Here is a 16,669-nt window from a genome sequence, read left to right on the forward strand (position 1 = left end):
TACCAGCTGGTTAAACAGCCCCAAAAGTGTATCATTAGGTTTTGGGTTATGTGATTAATTGCAAAGTTGTTAGGCATCGTTTACTATAAAGCAACAACTAAAGCAGGATCTGGAAATCTACTTTTAAGACCCTTGCAACGGGCTTACAAAATATACAGTATACAACAGAATTGAGTACCCCCCTATGCAAAATCACCTGGATGTCAAATAATTCCACATTGCATCACCTCTCAATGTTTATTAATAATATTTCTGAGTTGACAAGTAGAGTAGTATTTGCTGCTCTGAACAATCAAACACAAATACTTTAGAGGTATATACATTTTACCTAATTGACTGGTGAGCATGTTTGGCATGAACTTGGTCAGGACTACCACAGTGAATACATAGTCCTGACAGTGAAGACTGTGATGATATGAGGCTGCGTCAGTGCAAAAGGTTTGGAGGAGAGGACATTTATAGATGAGATCATGAATGTCTGTGGATGTATCAAAATACTGACTGACAAGACGACTTCAAGTCTGCAGAGGTTTGACAGTATAAAATATTCTGGAATAATAATCACACTGCCAAAAATCACACATGAAGCTCTAAAAAAGACCATGTCAACCATGACATGGTGAAGTATGTTGCCTGACTTGAAGATAACAGAACACCTTTAGGGTGTTTTAAAGAGAATGACAGAGCAACACAACCCCAGCAGCAAAGTCTTCAGCAAAAAGCTTCTGAAGATTGATAGAACATTTCTCCACAAGTTTGTACAATGCAAAAATAGTAACAACGATAAATTTGAATCTCAGTAATAAAAGGGGAAATATGGGGGCTTAATTTTTAATATAGGCGACTGAACTGATGGTTTTTAATTTTACAGTAGAGCAAATAGCCTGTTGTTCAACTTAAGTAATGCAATTATTGTAATGTGATGCAATTTTAAATTGTGTGACATTTAAGTGATATTGCACAGGGGTGTGCTCACTTCTGTTGTGTAGTGTATTATTTAAGACTCCTCTTAGTCAATTTAAAGACAGCCAAGGGCTAGTTTTCAGATAGTCGTTGGTTTCAGTCACTGTGATGAACGAGAATGTGTAGGCGGCAGGTTAGACACCTATACGGTGGCATGTACGTGGCTCCAAAGCAGGTTTACCCACCCAGAATTCATTAAAACTAGACATTTCAGAAAAATACACGTACACATAGCTTTAAAAGGGTGAAACGTAATGGAACTGAAAAAATTGTCCTGTTTACCTTTTCAAATTTTTCCAAGCACTTTTGGAAGATGATGGTTTGACACCTACTGATACATCCATCCATCCATTATCTATACACCGCTTATTCCTCACTAGGGTCGCGGGGGGGGGTGGAGCCTATCCCAGCTGACTCGGGCGAAGGCAGGGGACACCCTAGACAGGTCGCCAGTCTGTCGCAGGGCTACATATATAGACAAACAATCACTCACACATTCACACCTACGGGCAATTTAGAATAATCAATTAACCTCAGCATATTTTTGGACTGTGGGAGGAAGCCGGAGTACCCGGAGAGAACCCATGCATGCACAGGGAGAACATGCAAACTCCATGCAGAAAGATCCCGGGAAAGCCGGGACGCGAACCAGGGATCTTCTCGCTGCAAGGCGAAAGTGCTAACCACTACGCCACTGTGCAGCCCCTCTACTGATACATGCTCTGCATTATTTTTCTCATGTACTATTCATATGTAGATTTGTGACGTGCAAATTCTGGGGCTATACCACATGCATAAAGAAGTTGGAGCAGTTATTTACAGAATATTTTTCATAGTAACCTCTAAGATCTTTCAGGTTCACTGGACCACTTTATATTCGGTAAGTCAAACACATGCCGTTAAAAAGCACAACTAATGATGATAATTTGGTAAAACAAAAACAAAAAACACAAAAAATGCAGTTATAATAACAAACAGACATATATTACTTGTAATCCTTTAATTCTTTATTTCAAAGCCTTTCCTTTCACAAAGCTGAGAATACGAACTGTAACTTTGTTGATGAAGCAGAAAATACCTGTCAGAGAATTCTTCCTAAACACAGGAACTCACAATAAATCACAGAGCCACAATGTTAGTGTACAACAGAGCACACAGTGAGATATATTTAAAAAAAAAAAAAAAAAGTATTTTTGAGGTAGCCAAAAATGGGACTGGACAGCATCAGTAATGAACCTCTGAACTGACCCACTGAGAATTCGTAAGGCCTTTTAATAGCACACATAAACAACAGCAAGGCACAGGAGAGAGTCGGAGTCAGAGGTCACCTCGAGTGTAAACTTGAGGCTTGTGTGAGCAGAAATTCTGCGGCAGCACCTCCACAACCCTTTCACTTCTCAGCACTCACAAAGCCACACAGGAAAATATCAGCACCTACAAATCACAACTAAAACACGCCCAGCAGTTCAATAACTCGATCAGATTTTTAAACCACATAACATAAGCTAACTGACAGAGGCTATTGCAAAACTTAGGACTGTGAAGAAGTTCAGTTCTGTTCAGCTCAGTGCTCTGGGATGCTACTTTGTGGTAAAAAACCTTTTGTACAGTACAGCAATGAAAATGACACACACAACTATAAACTCAGTAGCACCAACTTGCTTAACAACTGTGGCGACATTATGCACAGTACTAGTTTTAAACTATGTCTGTGAAATTCCCATTCATAGTTCTGTGTGGAGTACACAGGGTTCTGAAGCAGTATATAGACCATTTGATGCTACAATTTCTTCCAGCACTGATCAAACTGAAGCTGCATTAGTGGATGTAGGTCGTCTTGATATATCTGCAGTCAGGGAGATACTGATATACACAGTAATATAGAAGACAATCCAATAAAAAGCCATAAAACAAAGGTTTTACACCTGGGAGTGACACCACAGTAAAGGAATTTGCTGCTGTGTGTTAAACAGGTCAGAACAAAGCAAAGCTCAGGGGAAAAAGAAAGCATAACTCACACATAAAGCATACGCCACATACATCATTATAATCACTGGAGTAAAAAGGTTAAAAATGGATGTGTGTATGTCTGGAAAGCTACATATTTCAGGTTAAAGTGACTGAAAGTAAAATTATAAAACACAAGCTCACATTGCTCGAGAAATGCTGTCTAAATTCCAGATTAAGTAAAACTGAAATACAAAAACAGAGAAAGTGCTACAGAAATAAACTTCAAGGCCCAATTCTGACTGAAATCAGAGTCCAACTTCATCAAATCAAATTCTCGGATAGAATAAGCAGCTATATCTGATTCAGTGAAGGGAACAACAGAAAGCTATAATCATGGAGTAACAAATATGGCTGCACAACCTTGAACCAAAGAAACCACAATTTGTTCATGAATTACAATTTTTTTGCAAGATTTAAGATAGAAAATCTTTGTGAATGCCAGTACAAAAGTAAAGTGACAAGGCATCTTTACATGTAGATGATCACACTACATTTTACTATCCAGAAATCCAGACCAGTGGATAATTTAACATTACTGTGCACTTTGGAAGACTCTCATTTTGTACTTTATAAAGAGTATTAATTGATAAGCAGTTTAGATTAGTACAGTTTCATAAACACCTCTTTCTGAAGAAAATCTTCTTTTATGAAGTATGAACACTTCTGTAGTTAAACTGTACAGTCCGACAGTTGTGCAGCCACAAAAAAAGTATAAAATGAATCTCCTACTAAATCAGTGAATGAGATCTGTAAAATAACATTGCACAGCCCACGGCCAGACCTCAGACGAGTGGATTTGGTATTTTTCCGTCAGAATTGGGCCGACAAGACAAACTGGGGAAATATGAGCTGGAACCAACCCGTTCCCTGATTTAAATAACCTTTGTAAAAGAAGGCAAATTTACAACTTCTTATAAAGAAAAAGGACTGAAGAAACAATTCAACATCAAATGTGAAACAACCCAGGTGGGCCTTAGAGCAGCTGGAACTAAATATGTCGGAAAACTAAATTAACAAACATGGTTTCTGCTAAACATTTCTACTTAACTATAATGTATTACGTACATTGACCATTAATAGACATTTAGGTGTACATACCTGCTAACTTAAAACATATTGTAACTGAAAAAAGGTCGAGATTTGAAAGTTAAAATTTGAGGAAAACATATTTTGAGTCTACATTTTGCCCAAATGTGCCTTCTATAACCATTTCAATAACCCTAACCCTATAAGGTGCAATAATAGGAGTCACATTTGGGGTTTTGGTGGTAAATTCTGCCGCACTGCAAACTCTCTGCATCTCTGCTGCGACTGCATATGAACACAAATAAGCAGCAACTTTTTTTTCCTACTTATTTTAAACTCCAAAGTCAGAATGTTTCGTGCTCCTTGGACGTGGGATAAAAGCTTAAATTGCAATGCAAGCGTTGTCTTCAGACTCCCATTTTATCTTTTCCACATTGGGAGACATTAAAACATAACTGAAGCAGACCTAATAAAACAAGACACAAATAAAGACATAAACACAGAAAACAGACTATATGCAGAAGCTTCATTAAAGGCAAGGGTTTGAAAAAAATAAAAGAAGAAGTTTGGCTACTTGTGGTTAAGTGCAATTTCTCTTGTGTGGCGAAGGCTGGGGAGGCTGGTTGGCATCTGGAGGTCACTTAGTGGAAGTGCTGTTGGCAGTGGATCGTCTCCTCAGCCTGAGCCTGAAGCTCCAGCATCACCTGGACGATGGCCTGCAGCGCACGGCCCAGGTCTTCACCGCTGTAGGGCTTTCCAAGAGGAGGCACGTGAATGAAGGCGGAGCGACCGTGGCTCAGGTACAGAGATGTGTAGTAGGTGAAGTCACAGAGATATCTGTTGGGAAGAGAGCAGGGCAGTGAGTGAAAGAAGACGCCAACTCCAGGAAACAAAAAAACACAGTTAAAGGTGTTCACTGGCAACTTATGCATTAGCCGCATTATTCTGTGTCTGTTGTCCGGTGTATGGATACCTTTATCATTTAGTACAGTTTTGCTGAATCATATATAACCTGAATCACCAACTTTTACAGCATCATTGGGTTCCTTCCAATACCCATTCTACCACATTATATAATATGCCAGAAGTATATTCCAATACACAGTATGTTAAATGCAGTAAGCCAAAAATAACAGGATGACCGACTATATCTGGTTACATTTTTCAGTATATAAACCAGTGTGTTTTTCTGACCATTCTGACCCACAATTCTCTCCGGAGCAGAGGATACTTCACAGTGTTTTGCTTGAGTAACAAGCTGCTGAGAGCTCACACACAGGTGATTTCACACTGCAGACTGGAACGAATATATGGACAAGAACGTCAAAGCTTAAGGTGCTATGTTATTAAAAAGTAGTCTATAGTCTGTCCAAACTGTATGCATACTGCATCAAACAATATGTACTTTGTAGGGAGAGCTGTATTGAAAGGGGAAAGTTTGACCTTTTGAATGCAGGGATTATAAGTCACTGTCATCTGTACACTAGTTGGCATACACTTTATATAATTTTCACTATGGTTAAACCACAAAAGTACACTGCTGTTCATGCTGTTGCTGTGGCCTGAGCAGGAATTTTAACCTACCACAAATGTATACTGTAGCATTTGTAGTAGGCTCCACTTCCAGTGAACTGTAACAAGAAATAGTACAAGACAAATCTAAAGTATTTCAGGCAGCAACATTCTCATTTATTAGCAGGAGTATTTCTAACCACTTGGTAAAGTCCTATATTCATTTTCTTATAGCTCTGTTTTTGGTTTCCACCACCTTTTATGAGAAATATCTTAGTCTTTAGCTGCTAAATGATCCACTGTGCTGACCAGTTTGTTACTATCTTCGTCTGTCTGGAGCTGAGCAGTTAGTGAACAGCAGGTTTTAATAGCCTTCAAAGCAAACAGTAGAGGTGACACATAAACCACAAGCTGGATCTGTATGAAAACTCTGTAAAGCTAAGTGGATCTGTAGAGTCAGGTGATAATATTCTGTATGTTCAGTATTACGAGTGGTTTCTTTCATGTCATTTCCCACGTCATTATTAAATCGATATTGTTTATTTGTATCAGAAATCCACTACTGGTCAGACTCTAACCATCTGCTTCAGACGAGGCCTCGGCATGTACAGTCACAGCAACAGATTGTGTATGTGTTCGGTAGCAGCCTTCAGTAAACACTAACTCAGTGTCAGCAGAGCAGGATGTGCAACAGCTGGACAGACTCAGTGACTATGATTACTATAATTTGCAATTGTCTTCCGTTCATGCATTTTAATCATCTATGACAAAAGCACAGGTTGTGTTAGCACCCCTAATGAAATATACTTTTCTTTACTTTGATAGAATTCAAATAGAGTATAGATTTAAATGGTATATTATTAATGTCAATAGCAGTAGTATAATAAATACAAAGTAGATCAAAATGTGTCTAAAAATTGCGGTATGTTCTTTTAAAATACAGCACCTTTACTGGCTAGTTAATGCAGGAATTACTGATATTAAGCAATATTACATCTTAACTTCACTCCTGACTTTATTGCTCATAGTTTTTTCAGCTCTCTGTCATACAAAATAAAATTCAAAATAAAAATAGTTAAACTGCAGATTGAATACGGCATACAACTGATTCATGTATGGTTTGTGTGGATGTGTGTTAATGTCTTTATCTCTCAAAAGTAGAAGCATGAGGTCAGAGGCAAAAGTCAAAACAAGACTCATGAAAAAATAAAAAATAAAATAATTACCTTCCAGCATCTTTGGAGACGGACACAGTTACTCCCAGCCCCGATGCAGTCACTCTTTTGCAGACTGATTCCATGTCAATAACTGAGTTGATGCAGTCCGGGCCTCCCACAATGCAGCACTGCGAATCAGGACAGAAGCTGCTGTTGTCCAGGCCTTTGTAGCCATGATTTCTGCCACACTTCTCCAGTGTGACAGTGGTGGCCATACCTGAGACTCCGACATGAACTACCAACTGATCGACAAAGGAAACACGAAAACACGAGGTCAGAATTACTAAAATATTTCTGCTGCAGTCTGATCTCTGCTGCCTTTACACTTGTGGCTGGGGGGTCTAAAAAGGAGATATGACTATTTTACCAGAGCCAGAAATCTGCCAATATATTTGACACAACACACAAAACTGAAGATGAAAAGCTAGTTATTGTAATTGAATGTTTTCATGGAGAGCTTGCGCCATACTTAAGCCAGCAGAGTGTAACTGAATTTAATGCAGTATGTATACTCTAAGAGAAAGTCACATCCAGTTATACAACTCAAATTTTAATTTACACAGACAAGAAACCGGTGACAATAAAATCTGTCTTTTTACCTTTAAAAGTGAAACAGAGTGAGGAGGTCTGATCAGGTTCTCCTCTTACCTGTGGATGGTACTGCTTCCATAATGAAGGAACCAAACTCTGGACTGTCTGGTACTCTACAGGAACCTCATATACATGTAAGTCCACCTCACTGCCCAGCCCAAGCTTCTTCAGTTCCTGTCAGAACAAACAAAACTTCAAGTCTAAAAATCTTCTCACATCTTGAGATACCACTTGCAGTTGCTTGAGTTGAATTTACACAATATTATGAAACTGCTGTAGACAATCTTGACAAACTGCAAAATGTATTATAAATAACATCATTATTTTAATGAATTCTTTTTCATTTTTCCATCTAGGTATTAGATTAGTACATTGCTGCTTATTGCCCACTTTGCCTAATACAGTGTCACTGCAAAATATGTTTTCATTTACACATTTTTGGTCAGTTTTTAACATTTGTTTGGTCCATTTCAGTCCCTGTTTGCTTTTTCTTAGAGGAGGGATGCCTCGATTGCCTTGCCACTGCCAGACAGTATAATTTTACACATAAATTAGAAAATACAAGCAAACAATTTAAAGCAACATGTAACTTTTTTTCATAACCGAAACCAGTATGACAAAAGCAAGAAATGAAGGATGCAATCATAGGCATCACAAGTAAGAAAAATCTGTAACAGCACCTCCCCCAATCTCCCTGCAGGACAAATAGCCCTGGACACTGACCCCCACTTGTATTGAAAAGAGCCTTGTTTGACCACGTCTGTGACCCTGCCACAATGCAGCCCTTTGTTTGCCTTTAATATCCTTATCAAGTCCGTCTAGACACCCTGACAACCACAATCATCCCCCACATGGAGCCTCTGGCAAGCACTGCTGCAGTGTGAAGCCGGCCGGCCGGCAGCAATTACAGTGTAATGTAGCTGCAATGTGACCAGGTTCAAATGTTGCTAACAATATGACCTGAGCATTAATGTCATGATAAGCTTCATAAGGTTTTACTGAATGGATACACAACATTATGGAGAAAATTAGAAGGTATGATATAAAAAGAAAAATCCTAACATTTCATTTATTAATATCCTTTCGGTTGAAGTCACATTTAATTCAACAGCATACAAAATTACAGAAAAAAAAATCTTACAATATAATTGGTGAATTTGTGAAATACAACACCAATAAGTGGGTAAAAGTACCTGTACTGCTACCCAGCTGGCATTGACGGTATGCTCTCCAAATGGCCCAAAACCTGCAAAGTTGAAGAACAAATTCTGATTAAGTCTCTGATTATGGAGGCTGAGACATCCTGGTGTGATTTTAAAAGCTATTTTCAGATGAGCTACAATGCATCATACATTTTGTTCTTGGTTTACTCAATTGACGACTATTAAATTAATGCTGCAAAACCACAAAAGTCTCCCTATTACTCTCTACTCCTTCCTTCCTTTCAAAAGGCCATGGGCTATTTCAACTGTATTTTTTCACGCCATTGCTCATGTAAGTTAAATACAAATTCTCACTATAGCTTTGGACAAAGTAGGGATTTGATCATGTTTTTGTATGAATGCAAGATAATGACAAAACTTTGTTAAACTGCAATATAAAGTGTATACTGTCTACTTTTTCAGCAAATGTGCAACATCCTTTATATTAAAAATACTGAGAGGTTAATATCTGCTGAGTTTTAAATAATGTTGTTTTGCAGAATACAAAAAAAAGCCTCAATGCAGCACTCCATACAACCTCCAAAAAAAAATATTGCTGCAACCTATGGATATTCACTTTAAATTGTTTATTTAGGGATCTATAACTGATCCCCCTCCACCACCCGTCCGAGGGTCAGCGGGTCCCTGGGGGTTGGGTGGAGAAGGGATCTGTCTGTCTGACAGGCTGCTGAAAAGGAGCAGAGTGAGGGGAGGCAGCTGCCAGCCGACCAGCTATTGTGAAGGTGCTGTTCCCAGGCAATCTACATGTCTCCCATCAGCTGGGGCTGTGAGTTTCTCCACTCCTTTGTGTCTGAAAACACCAAACCACAGTCTCTGCTACTTCAACTGAAATGAAATGTGCAAGTCTGTCTTGGAAAATATTGTACTGACGAGGCTGGAAGTAGAGCTGCACTACATGTAGTTTCTGGCAAAATGAATTCTGTATCAGGAGAATATTTGTATTATATTTACATTTATTAATATACCTGTAACTATTACTTAGGATAGTCTATTTACTGAATAGTAATGCAAATGTGTTTTCTAAAATTAATCATGGAAAGCAAAACTCCTCAGACGGTTTGGTATTATGCGGCTGAAAATAACAATTTTAAGTCCGGGCTTTCACATTATTATCTAAAGTAATGTGATCAAATAGGAAATATGATGGATTAGATTTCATACAGAATCCAGTACAGTAACATCCATGCTGCAAAACAGTCACTGGTTAGTGACTGATTATTTACTTCTAACCACTTTTCTCAGATTTATAATGACACTACGTCTGGAAAGACATGTGATGAGAACAACTCCAAAAGTTTGGCACTTAACAAAGCTCACAACTCAAAGTAGCAAACAAGAAAAACACTAAATCTAAAGTTAAAGCTGTCCAAATGGACTGACATATAAATTCATCTACTGCCAGTTTTTAAAATGCTTGCTTTTATTCCTTTATTTAGTGCTGTCTTGTCTGTCTTTTATTTCTGTCTTTTAACAATATTATCCCAGTCTTATATGCATGTAAAAAGTTATTAATAATGGGTTTGTTTGCATATGTTATTGAAATCAACATAATAGGCTCATGTGAGATTATTTTTGTCTAATTTATAAATGTAGGTTATACATCTGAAAATAAAACGTAATCAGAAATTGATTTCTTAAACTCTCTATTAAAAGGGTGGCCAAGAGTGTTTATACAGTACAAACTTCATTAATTTGAGATGAATATTATTACATATAAAATGTTGTTTACCTCTGCCGTTATATTGTTTTACATGGCCTTTCAACAGAACACATCGACAATGAAATCACATTTTCAACTAAGCGGTCAGTAGCCTGTACTTAAGCAATTAACAGCAGAAAACAACAGTATCTTTAATAAAACTATAACAACGCGTTTGTTTTTGTCCACAGCTGCAGAGTGAAGCAGTAGCAGCCTGACGCCATTACCAGCGGAACGGCTGTCACCTCAACTTTTCCTCCACTTCAGTCCGTCGACAAACACGACAACAGTGGCAGCAAAAAACAGTACAAACCTGTAACGACCACAGTCCGTTTACTGTTGTCCATCTCCCGTCCTGTCGCGGAGGGTCCGTTGTTGTTTCTCGGTCTGTAGTTTCAACCAGGACGGTGCAAAGACTCGCTGTCCACCGCCGCTGACGGCTTCTTCTACTCGAACAAATTGAACCGGAGGAGCTCCTTCACTCTACAGCCTGCGTGAGACGTGACGTGTTGACGTCACCAGGAACGTGCTGACGGGTATGGGAGCTCGAAAACGACAAAATTTAGAAATAATAAATACAAAGCAAAATAAATTGAAAAACACATGTATATAATTGCACCCAACTGAGATCATAAATAGAATATAAAATAAAAATAATAAGAAAATTTTATTGATTTACTTGTATACTTATTTCCTAATTCATTTCTATATTTAATGACTGTACAAAACAGTAACTTCCTGAAAAAACAAAAAACCTTGTCTACCTGCAGTTAAACTTGAAAACCTTTTTTTTTCACAAGGCCCTCTCTTAAATTGTTTTATCAAGATCCTTTTTTTTATTGTTCCTGTTTGCTTTTCTATATTGTTTTTTAAAAAATGTTTTTTCTTGCATATTTTTGCTAAAATATACAGAAACTGATCAACATATTGGTACTATATAGGTGCATGATAATAGTAACAAACAAACCGTTTTTGGATATATTTTTTTCTTCTTCTTTAGAACACTGATATAAAATGTAACTGAGCAGTCCATTATGGAGAGCTAATGCAGACGTGAACACACCGACCAATCTAAAATAACAACAGTTAGATAACAAGTGAGTAATAAAATAAAATAGAAATGACTACAAAAATGGTGGATGAAAGGAAGACAAAAGGACAGTAATGACAAAATTAAATTCAGCTTCGGACATAATCATCCTCAATATGTTATGACCCATTTTGCAGTTCTTGGCATGTGTGATGAATAGCTGCCAAGCCTTACATAAAGGACAATCAGCAAATCCAGTCTTAATGGATGTAACTTCCTCTGGTCGTAAATAACTGCATTACATGTCTAATGACTGGGCCGTGCTTCATCTTTTCACCTAAAAAATAATACTTGTTTAGCAGTTAACAACACAAAAGCAATAGCATTCAATTATGCACACATGGGGCTCACATCACGATACATCTTGATTAGTTCTTCTGTAGTATATGGAAAACTTTACATTGTTAGAATCTGTGTTATGCACATGTAGTTGAGGAACAGTTCTTGCTTCGTCATCCAGTTGCACATTTAGATCCTCTTCCAATAACCTCTAATTATAGATAAGGCAGGATAATTAATCCAACAAATTCGCTCTTTTAACTCAGTAATCACACTATTTCCAAGTGGATTTATAGTCAGCATGTCATCTAACATGGTTGTTTGTGATGAATAAGGGAACTCCGCCAGATTGGCTCAAGCTAAATTTCTAATTTGTAAATATTTTTAAAAAACTGAAAGTTGGCAAGATTATGTTCGTGTTTCAACTGGATGAATTAGGCAAAAATACCACAGATATATAGATTCCTAAAGACCTTTCAAGTCCCAGATTTTCAAAGAGTCCTGCAGTAATGGGGAGATTTTGAGGACTTTGAGCTTTGGCTACTGAACAGGTGTTACTAATATAGGTCTGAAGATTTTTCCTAAACTGTAACCAAATACCGACGAAAGTGAAGAAATGAGTGTTGGGATGTGTCATATAAAGGTCGTCCTAAAGGTAAGGGGCATGTAGGAAGAACAGGTAGTGAAGACATTTTACAAAACTTTCAGTGTCCAACTTGGATGATTCTTTGATTTATCACAGTTTTCCAGATTAATATACCAAATAGTAGTATTCAAAATTAGGTCACGCAATTTCTCCTGATTACTTGGGCCTCTGCAAAATAAATCTTACGAATTCAACGAAAAAAAGTTCGGCGATGCATGTTTTGTACAGTAGAGGGTAGCATCCTATAATACAGCCGCGATGACGCACCGCAGCGCCGGAAGCTCATTAGAAGGCGAAGAAGAACAGTAGGTGGGAAAACCCGTGTCAAAGAAGAACGTAACACACTAAATAGAAAAGATACATCTTCAGAATGGTCAGTATTTAACTCTTCAATTGTGATAGTTGACAGTTTTCTAATATACAACGCCATACCTGCTATCCAGCTAATGCTAACAGCGTTAGCAGCGTTGGGTCACAGTCGGTCTGCTAGCTAAGTCATGTTAGCCGTAGTAGCTAAATTACACATCGTTTAATCAAAACAGTTGTTATGAAATGCGAGCAGGCTTAACCTACAGCTAAAGAAAAGCTTTATATTGTGCTGAACGGACTCAAGATATGAGCTACTTTAACTTCGAGCTCTGGTCGATTGTTGTAACGAATAGTTAATGTGACTCGTTGCATAAATGGCACAAATCTGAAACACGGGTCTTTGAAAACCTATTAAATAACACTTAATTTTAACAACACTGGTGATGGACATTAAATAAAAACCCTCCTGGGGGATCTGTGGTTTCTCGTGTGTATCAGGGTGCCTACAGTAGCCGTATGTCGAATGAAAACTGTCTAATTGATGCCTTGCTCCATATGTAGTGATCAAGTTCATTCAGCTGATTAAATAATGTTGGTTGCATGTGTATTCCTCCTGTGTGTGACCTGTTTGTTATTTTGCAGCTTCCCCTGTCTCTGCTGAAGACTGCCCAGAACCATCCTATGGTGAGGAGACAAAAAAACTCACACTGAGCTTGTGCAGGCAGCAACTTGACATATTTAATACTGATCATGGATATGTTAGGCTGTGAAATGGTGATCAGTATGAGTGATGTGTAGGTACTGAAAGAGAAAGTAATTTTTTAAGACTGCTCATAGACTGAAAGCAGTAAACATTACCCAAGGTACCTGATTTTATGTTATACTTGGTAACGTAAGCAACCTTGCGTGATTGTAACATTGTAAGCAGACATTTGATTCGTCTTTTTATCACTTTTTAACGACTTGTGAGCAGTTACTCAGACTTTGGCATTCGGTTTTTCTTGTTCTTTGTGCCGCTGTTGTTTAATATTAATTTGATAGACTGTGTTCAGTCTTGGCTAACCTGTAAAGTTGCACAATTAGACACCTGAAGTTCAGTGTGTTTGTCTTGTCTGGTATTATAACTCCTGTCCTGTCATTTCTCTCTTCAGCTGGTGGAGCTGAAGAATGGAGAGACGTACAACGGCCACCTGGTCAGCTGTGATAACTGGATGAACATCAACCTTAGAGAAGTCATCTGCACCTCCAGGGTAAAGCTGAGCTCTGCTCCCACTTCACTGCAGCCATTAAAACCGTAGATAAACAATAACAAAGGCAAAGCAGACATCTATGTGGTCCAGTGTTCACGTGGAGAGTATCCTGCAGTACTTATGCACATTTACTGTATTTAAAAAAATGCAGGAAGTGGTTTTTGTCCAACTGAAAATACACATTTTCAAATGCAAGATGCTTAACTTACACTGGCTGCGAGTCTTTTTTTTAATGCCTTATGGTTAGTGCTGACTTTTATTCATAATTCATTTAACTAAACGTCCATAAGGTATCAGTACCTAAAGGGCTGTATGCAGACTGCTTAGTCAAAAGTAAACCATTTATCAAACTTTTAGACACAAAGTCTTTTCATTTGACCAGCTGTGACCGTAAAATGTTATATTTTTTTTTCTAAATAAATTAGCAGTATTGTTTAATAAAAAGCATTTGAAACAGTGCAATCAGCAAATCAGAAATGCTTCATTTTACAATGTACAAGGTGTGGCTATTAAAGGCCAATCCTGGGATTCAGTTTTTAATTGGAGCAAATTCTAACTTTCAGAGGTTGTTTTATGTTTGATCAATGTTTACCCTGTGTTATGTACATGGAGGCTGTGGTTTAACTAATGTAAGCAGTTTCTTATTTAATAACCACATCGCAGAATTTCCGTGTTTTAAGAAATTCCATCTTCCATGTCTGATATCATGTGATGGTGCTCTATTACATGTTTTAAATCATTTATGCAGAGAATTTTGAACTGAAGCTTCACGTTTAAAAAATGATATAATAGCAATTAGATATTTTCTCCAAATTATTCAGTCCTAATAAATACTTCTGGTAATGTTCAGTACAGCAGTTACTTGATTCCTTAAGCACTGATGTTCTCAGGGCTTTAGTTCAATGTACTTGTGAGTTTTTCCTCAGCATCTCGTATGCAAAAGGATTTTAAGTGATGAGTAAATAGTTGAGCAGATGGGATGTGTTAACACCCCCACTCCCCTCTCACAGGATGGAGATAAGTTCTGGAGGATGCCTGAGTGCTACATCCGAGGAAGCACCATCAAATATCTGCGAATCCCCGATGAGATCATCGACATGGTGAAGGAGGAGGTGGTGTCGAAGGGCCGCGGACGTGGAGGCGCCCAGCAGAACAAACAGCAGGGCAAAGGCAGAGGAGGAGCCGGCCGAGGTTAGTGGAAGCAGCTTGTGTCGTTTCGCCTGCACTCATATCAGGTGTGAATGAGGTGTGTGAACAACAGAATTGAAAAACACATGCCAGTTAGATAAAGGCAGATGTTTTTTCACTCACTCTAAAAGACTTTAAAATTGTATAAGACAAATTTAGCCAACAACATATTATTAAAAAAATCTGAGTGAAAGAAGCTTTGACATTTTAAAGGGTTGATTTAAAAAAACATTTTTAACTGCATGGGATGCTTTCAGGCTGGTCCCACAGCTCTAATTTGTACAGTATTTTCAGGAATTTGTCTGCTTTGTATCAAAACGTCATTTGAATTTGTACAGATGTAAAATTAATAGATATGAGGCGCATGTTTATTTGCTGACAGGATCATTGTGCTCAAGAAAAATGATTTGTGTGACTGTTAAATTATTACAATTTTTTTTGTGTGCAATTATATACACCAAAAATTAGCAACTTTGTCAACTTGTTTTTTAAAAAATGTTGGACTTTAAATACCAAGAATCTGTGTATTTTTTTCACCGTAACAATGTTGTCATCGGAGCCAGCAGAAATGACTCTTTTCTTCTTTGCCTCCTAAACGTAGGTCTGTTTGGAGGCCGTGGTCGAGGGATGACCGGTCCTGGTCGGGGCCAGCAGCAACAGCAGCAGCAGCAGCAGCCGGATAAGAAACCAGGCAAACCACCAGGAATGAAGAACCAGCACTGACAGACGACGATGCACATTTTACTACACATCCTGTTAATCAGACCGATTCCTCCTTCAGTACATGAAGATAAAAGTGAACTCTGGTGTTTCTTTCTGCTGTGATGTTTGTTGGGACTGATCGTTGCAGGAGCCACACTGGGAAGCATAGAGAGAAGATGTGCTTTTGCACTGAATTTTGTTTTTTAGAATCTGGAAGTTGATATTAACCTTTTTTTTTATGACCATATGCCAGTTTATCAGTCAGAGATGGCAGGTTTCTCCTTTAGTATAAATGTATGCATCATAACAGCAAAACCATTTTGGATCATAAACCATATTTTCTTTTCCCAAATCAGGTTTCCATCTGTTGCTACACTGGAACTAGTGTTTTAGGTTATTTCTCATGGTTGTTTAATTTGTAGTTTTCAGCGTAGAAAGCACCCAGCCCCAGCTTCTGCTGCATGATTATTGTTTTTTTAGTTTGCTCTTCATTCTTGTGTTGTTTGTGACGTTCTGTGGTTTGCTGTGCTGTACAATCTGAGCACAGCAGGAGAACAGTAGACGGACAACAAGGAGACAAAGTTTTGGTTCTTGAAAATGAACACTTTTGTTAAGGCATTTGTAAGACAACACATGATGATAATTAGGATTTCTAGAAAAAAAGATTCTCATATTCTTAAGTCTGAAAAGGATAAGTCCAGCATACGTCGTGTTGGTTGGGTTTCATTTTATTTTTGTAACAAAAGACGATATTGTAATTTATTTACATGAGAACATGAGAATAAAACACCTTTTGTTAAATCGGTTGTATTTATTCAGAAACAGTCCTTGAAAATCTAAAGATTGAACCTCAGCTTTCCGTTTCTCGACTTGTTGGTCAAAATAGTCGGGAATCAAATTGCAGTTTACTGCTACACTTGAAGTTCGAGGGTCCTTTAAATTCTAGAGACTGTTAATTTTGACT

At 37.9% G+C, this 16,669-nt stretch overlaps 2 protein-coding genes across 2 annotated transcripts; one reads left to right on the top strand and one right to left on the bottom strand.

Moving 5' to 3' along the window:
* Positions 1 to 1,948: 1,948 nt before the first annotated feature.
* LOC111573935 (pyroglutamyl-peptidase 1) lies at positions 1,949 to 10,711 on the bottom strand. Its single transcript, XM_023278315.3, has 5 exons — positions 10,555 to 10,711; positions 8,513 to 8,565; positions 7,377 to 7,493; positions 6,738 to 6,970; positions 1,949 to 4,836 (listed from the first exon to the last, which is right to left on the bottom strand). The coding sequence occupies exons 1-5, from the start codon at positions 10,586 to 10,588 to the stop codon at positions 4,641 to 4,643; spliced, it is 633 nt and encodes a 210-aa protein (XP_023134083.1). The 5' UTR covers positions 10,589 to 10,711; the 3' UTR covers positions 1,949 to 4,640.
* A 1,797-nt stretch (positions 10,712 to 12,508) lies between these two features.
* Positions 12,509 to 16,506, top strand: lsm4 (LSM4 homolog, U6 small nuclear RNA and mRNA degradation associated). The gene is made up of 5 exons (XM_023278414.3): positions 12,509 to 12,629; positions 13,208 to 13,249; positions 13,717 to 13,815; positions 14,826 to 15,006; positions 15,605 to 16,506. The coding sequence occupies exons 1-5, from the start codon at positions 12,627 to 12,629 to the stop codon at positions 15,724 to 15,726; spliced, it is 447 nt and encodes a 148-aa protein (XP_023134182.1). The 5' UTR covers positions 12,509 to 12,626; the 3' UTR covers positions 15,727 to 16,506.
* Positions 16,507 to 16,669: the final 163 nt, after the last annotated feature.

The sequence above is a fragment of the Amphiprion ocellaris genome, chromosome 2 (genome assembly GCF_022539595.1).
Source record: "Amphiprion ocellaris isolate individual 3 ecotype Okinawa chromosome 2, ASM2253959v1, whole genome shotgun sequence".
Lineage (NCBI taxonomy): Eukaryota > Metazoa > Chordata > Actinopteri > Pomacentridae > Amphiprion > Amphiprion ocellaris.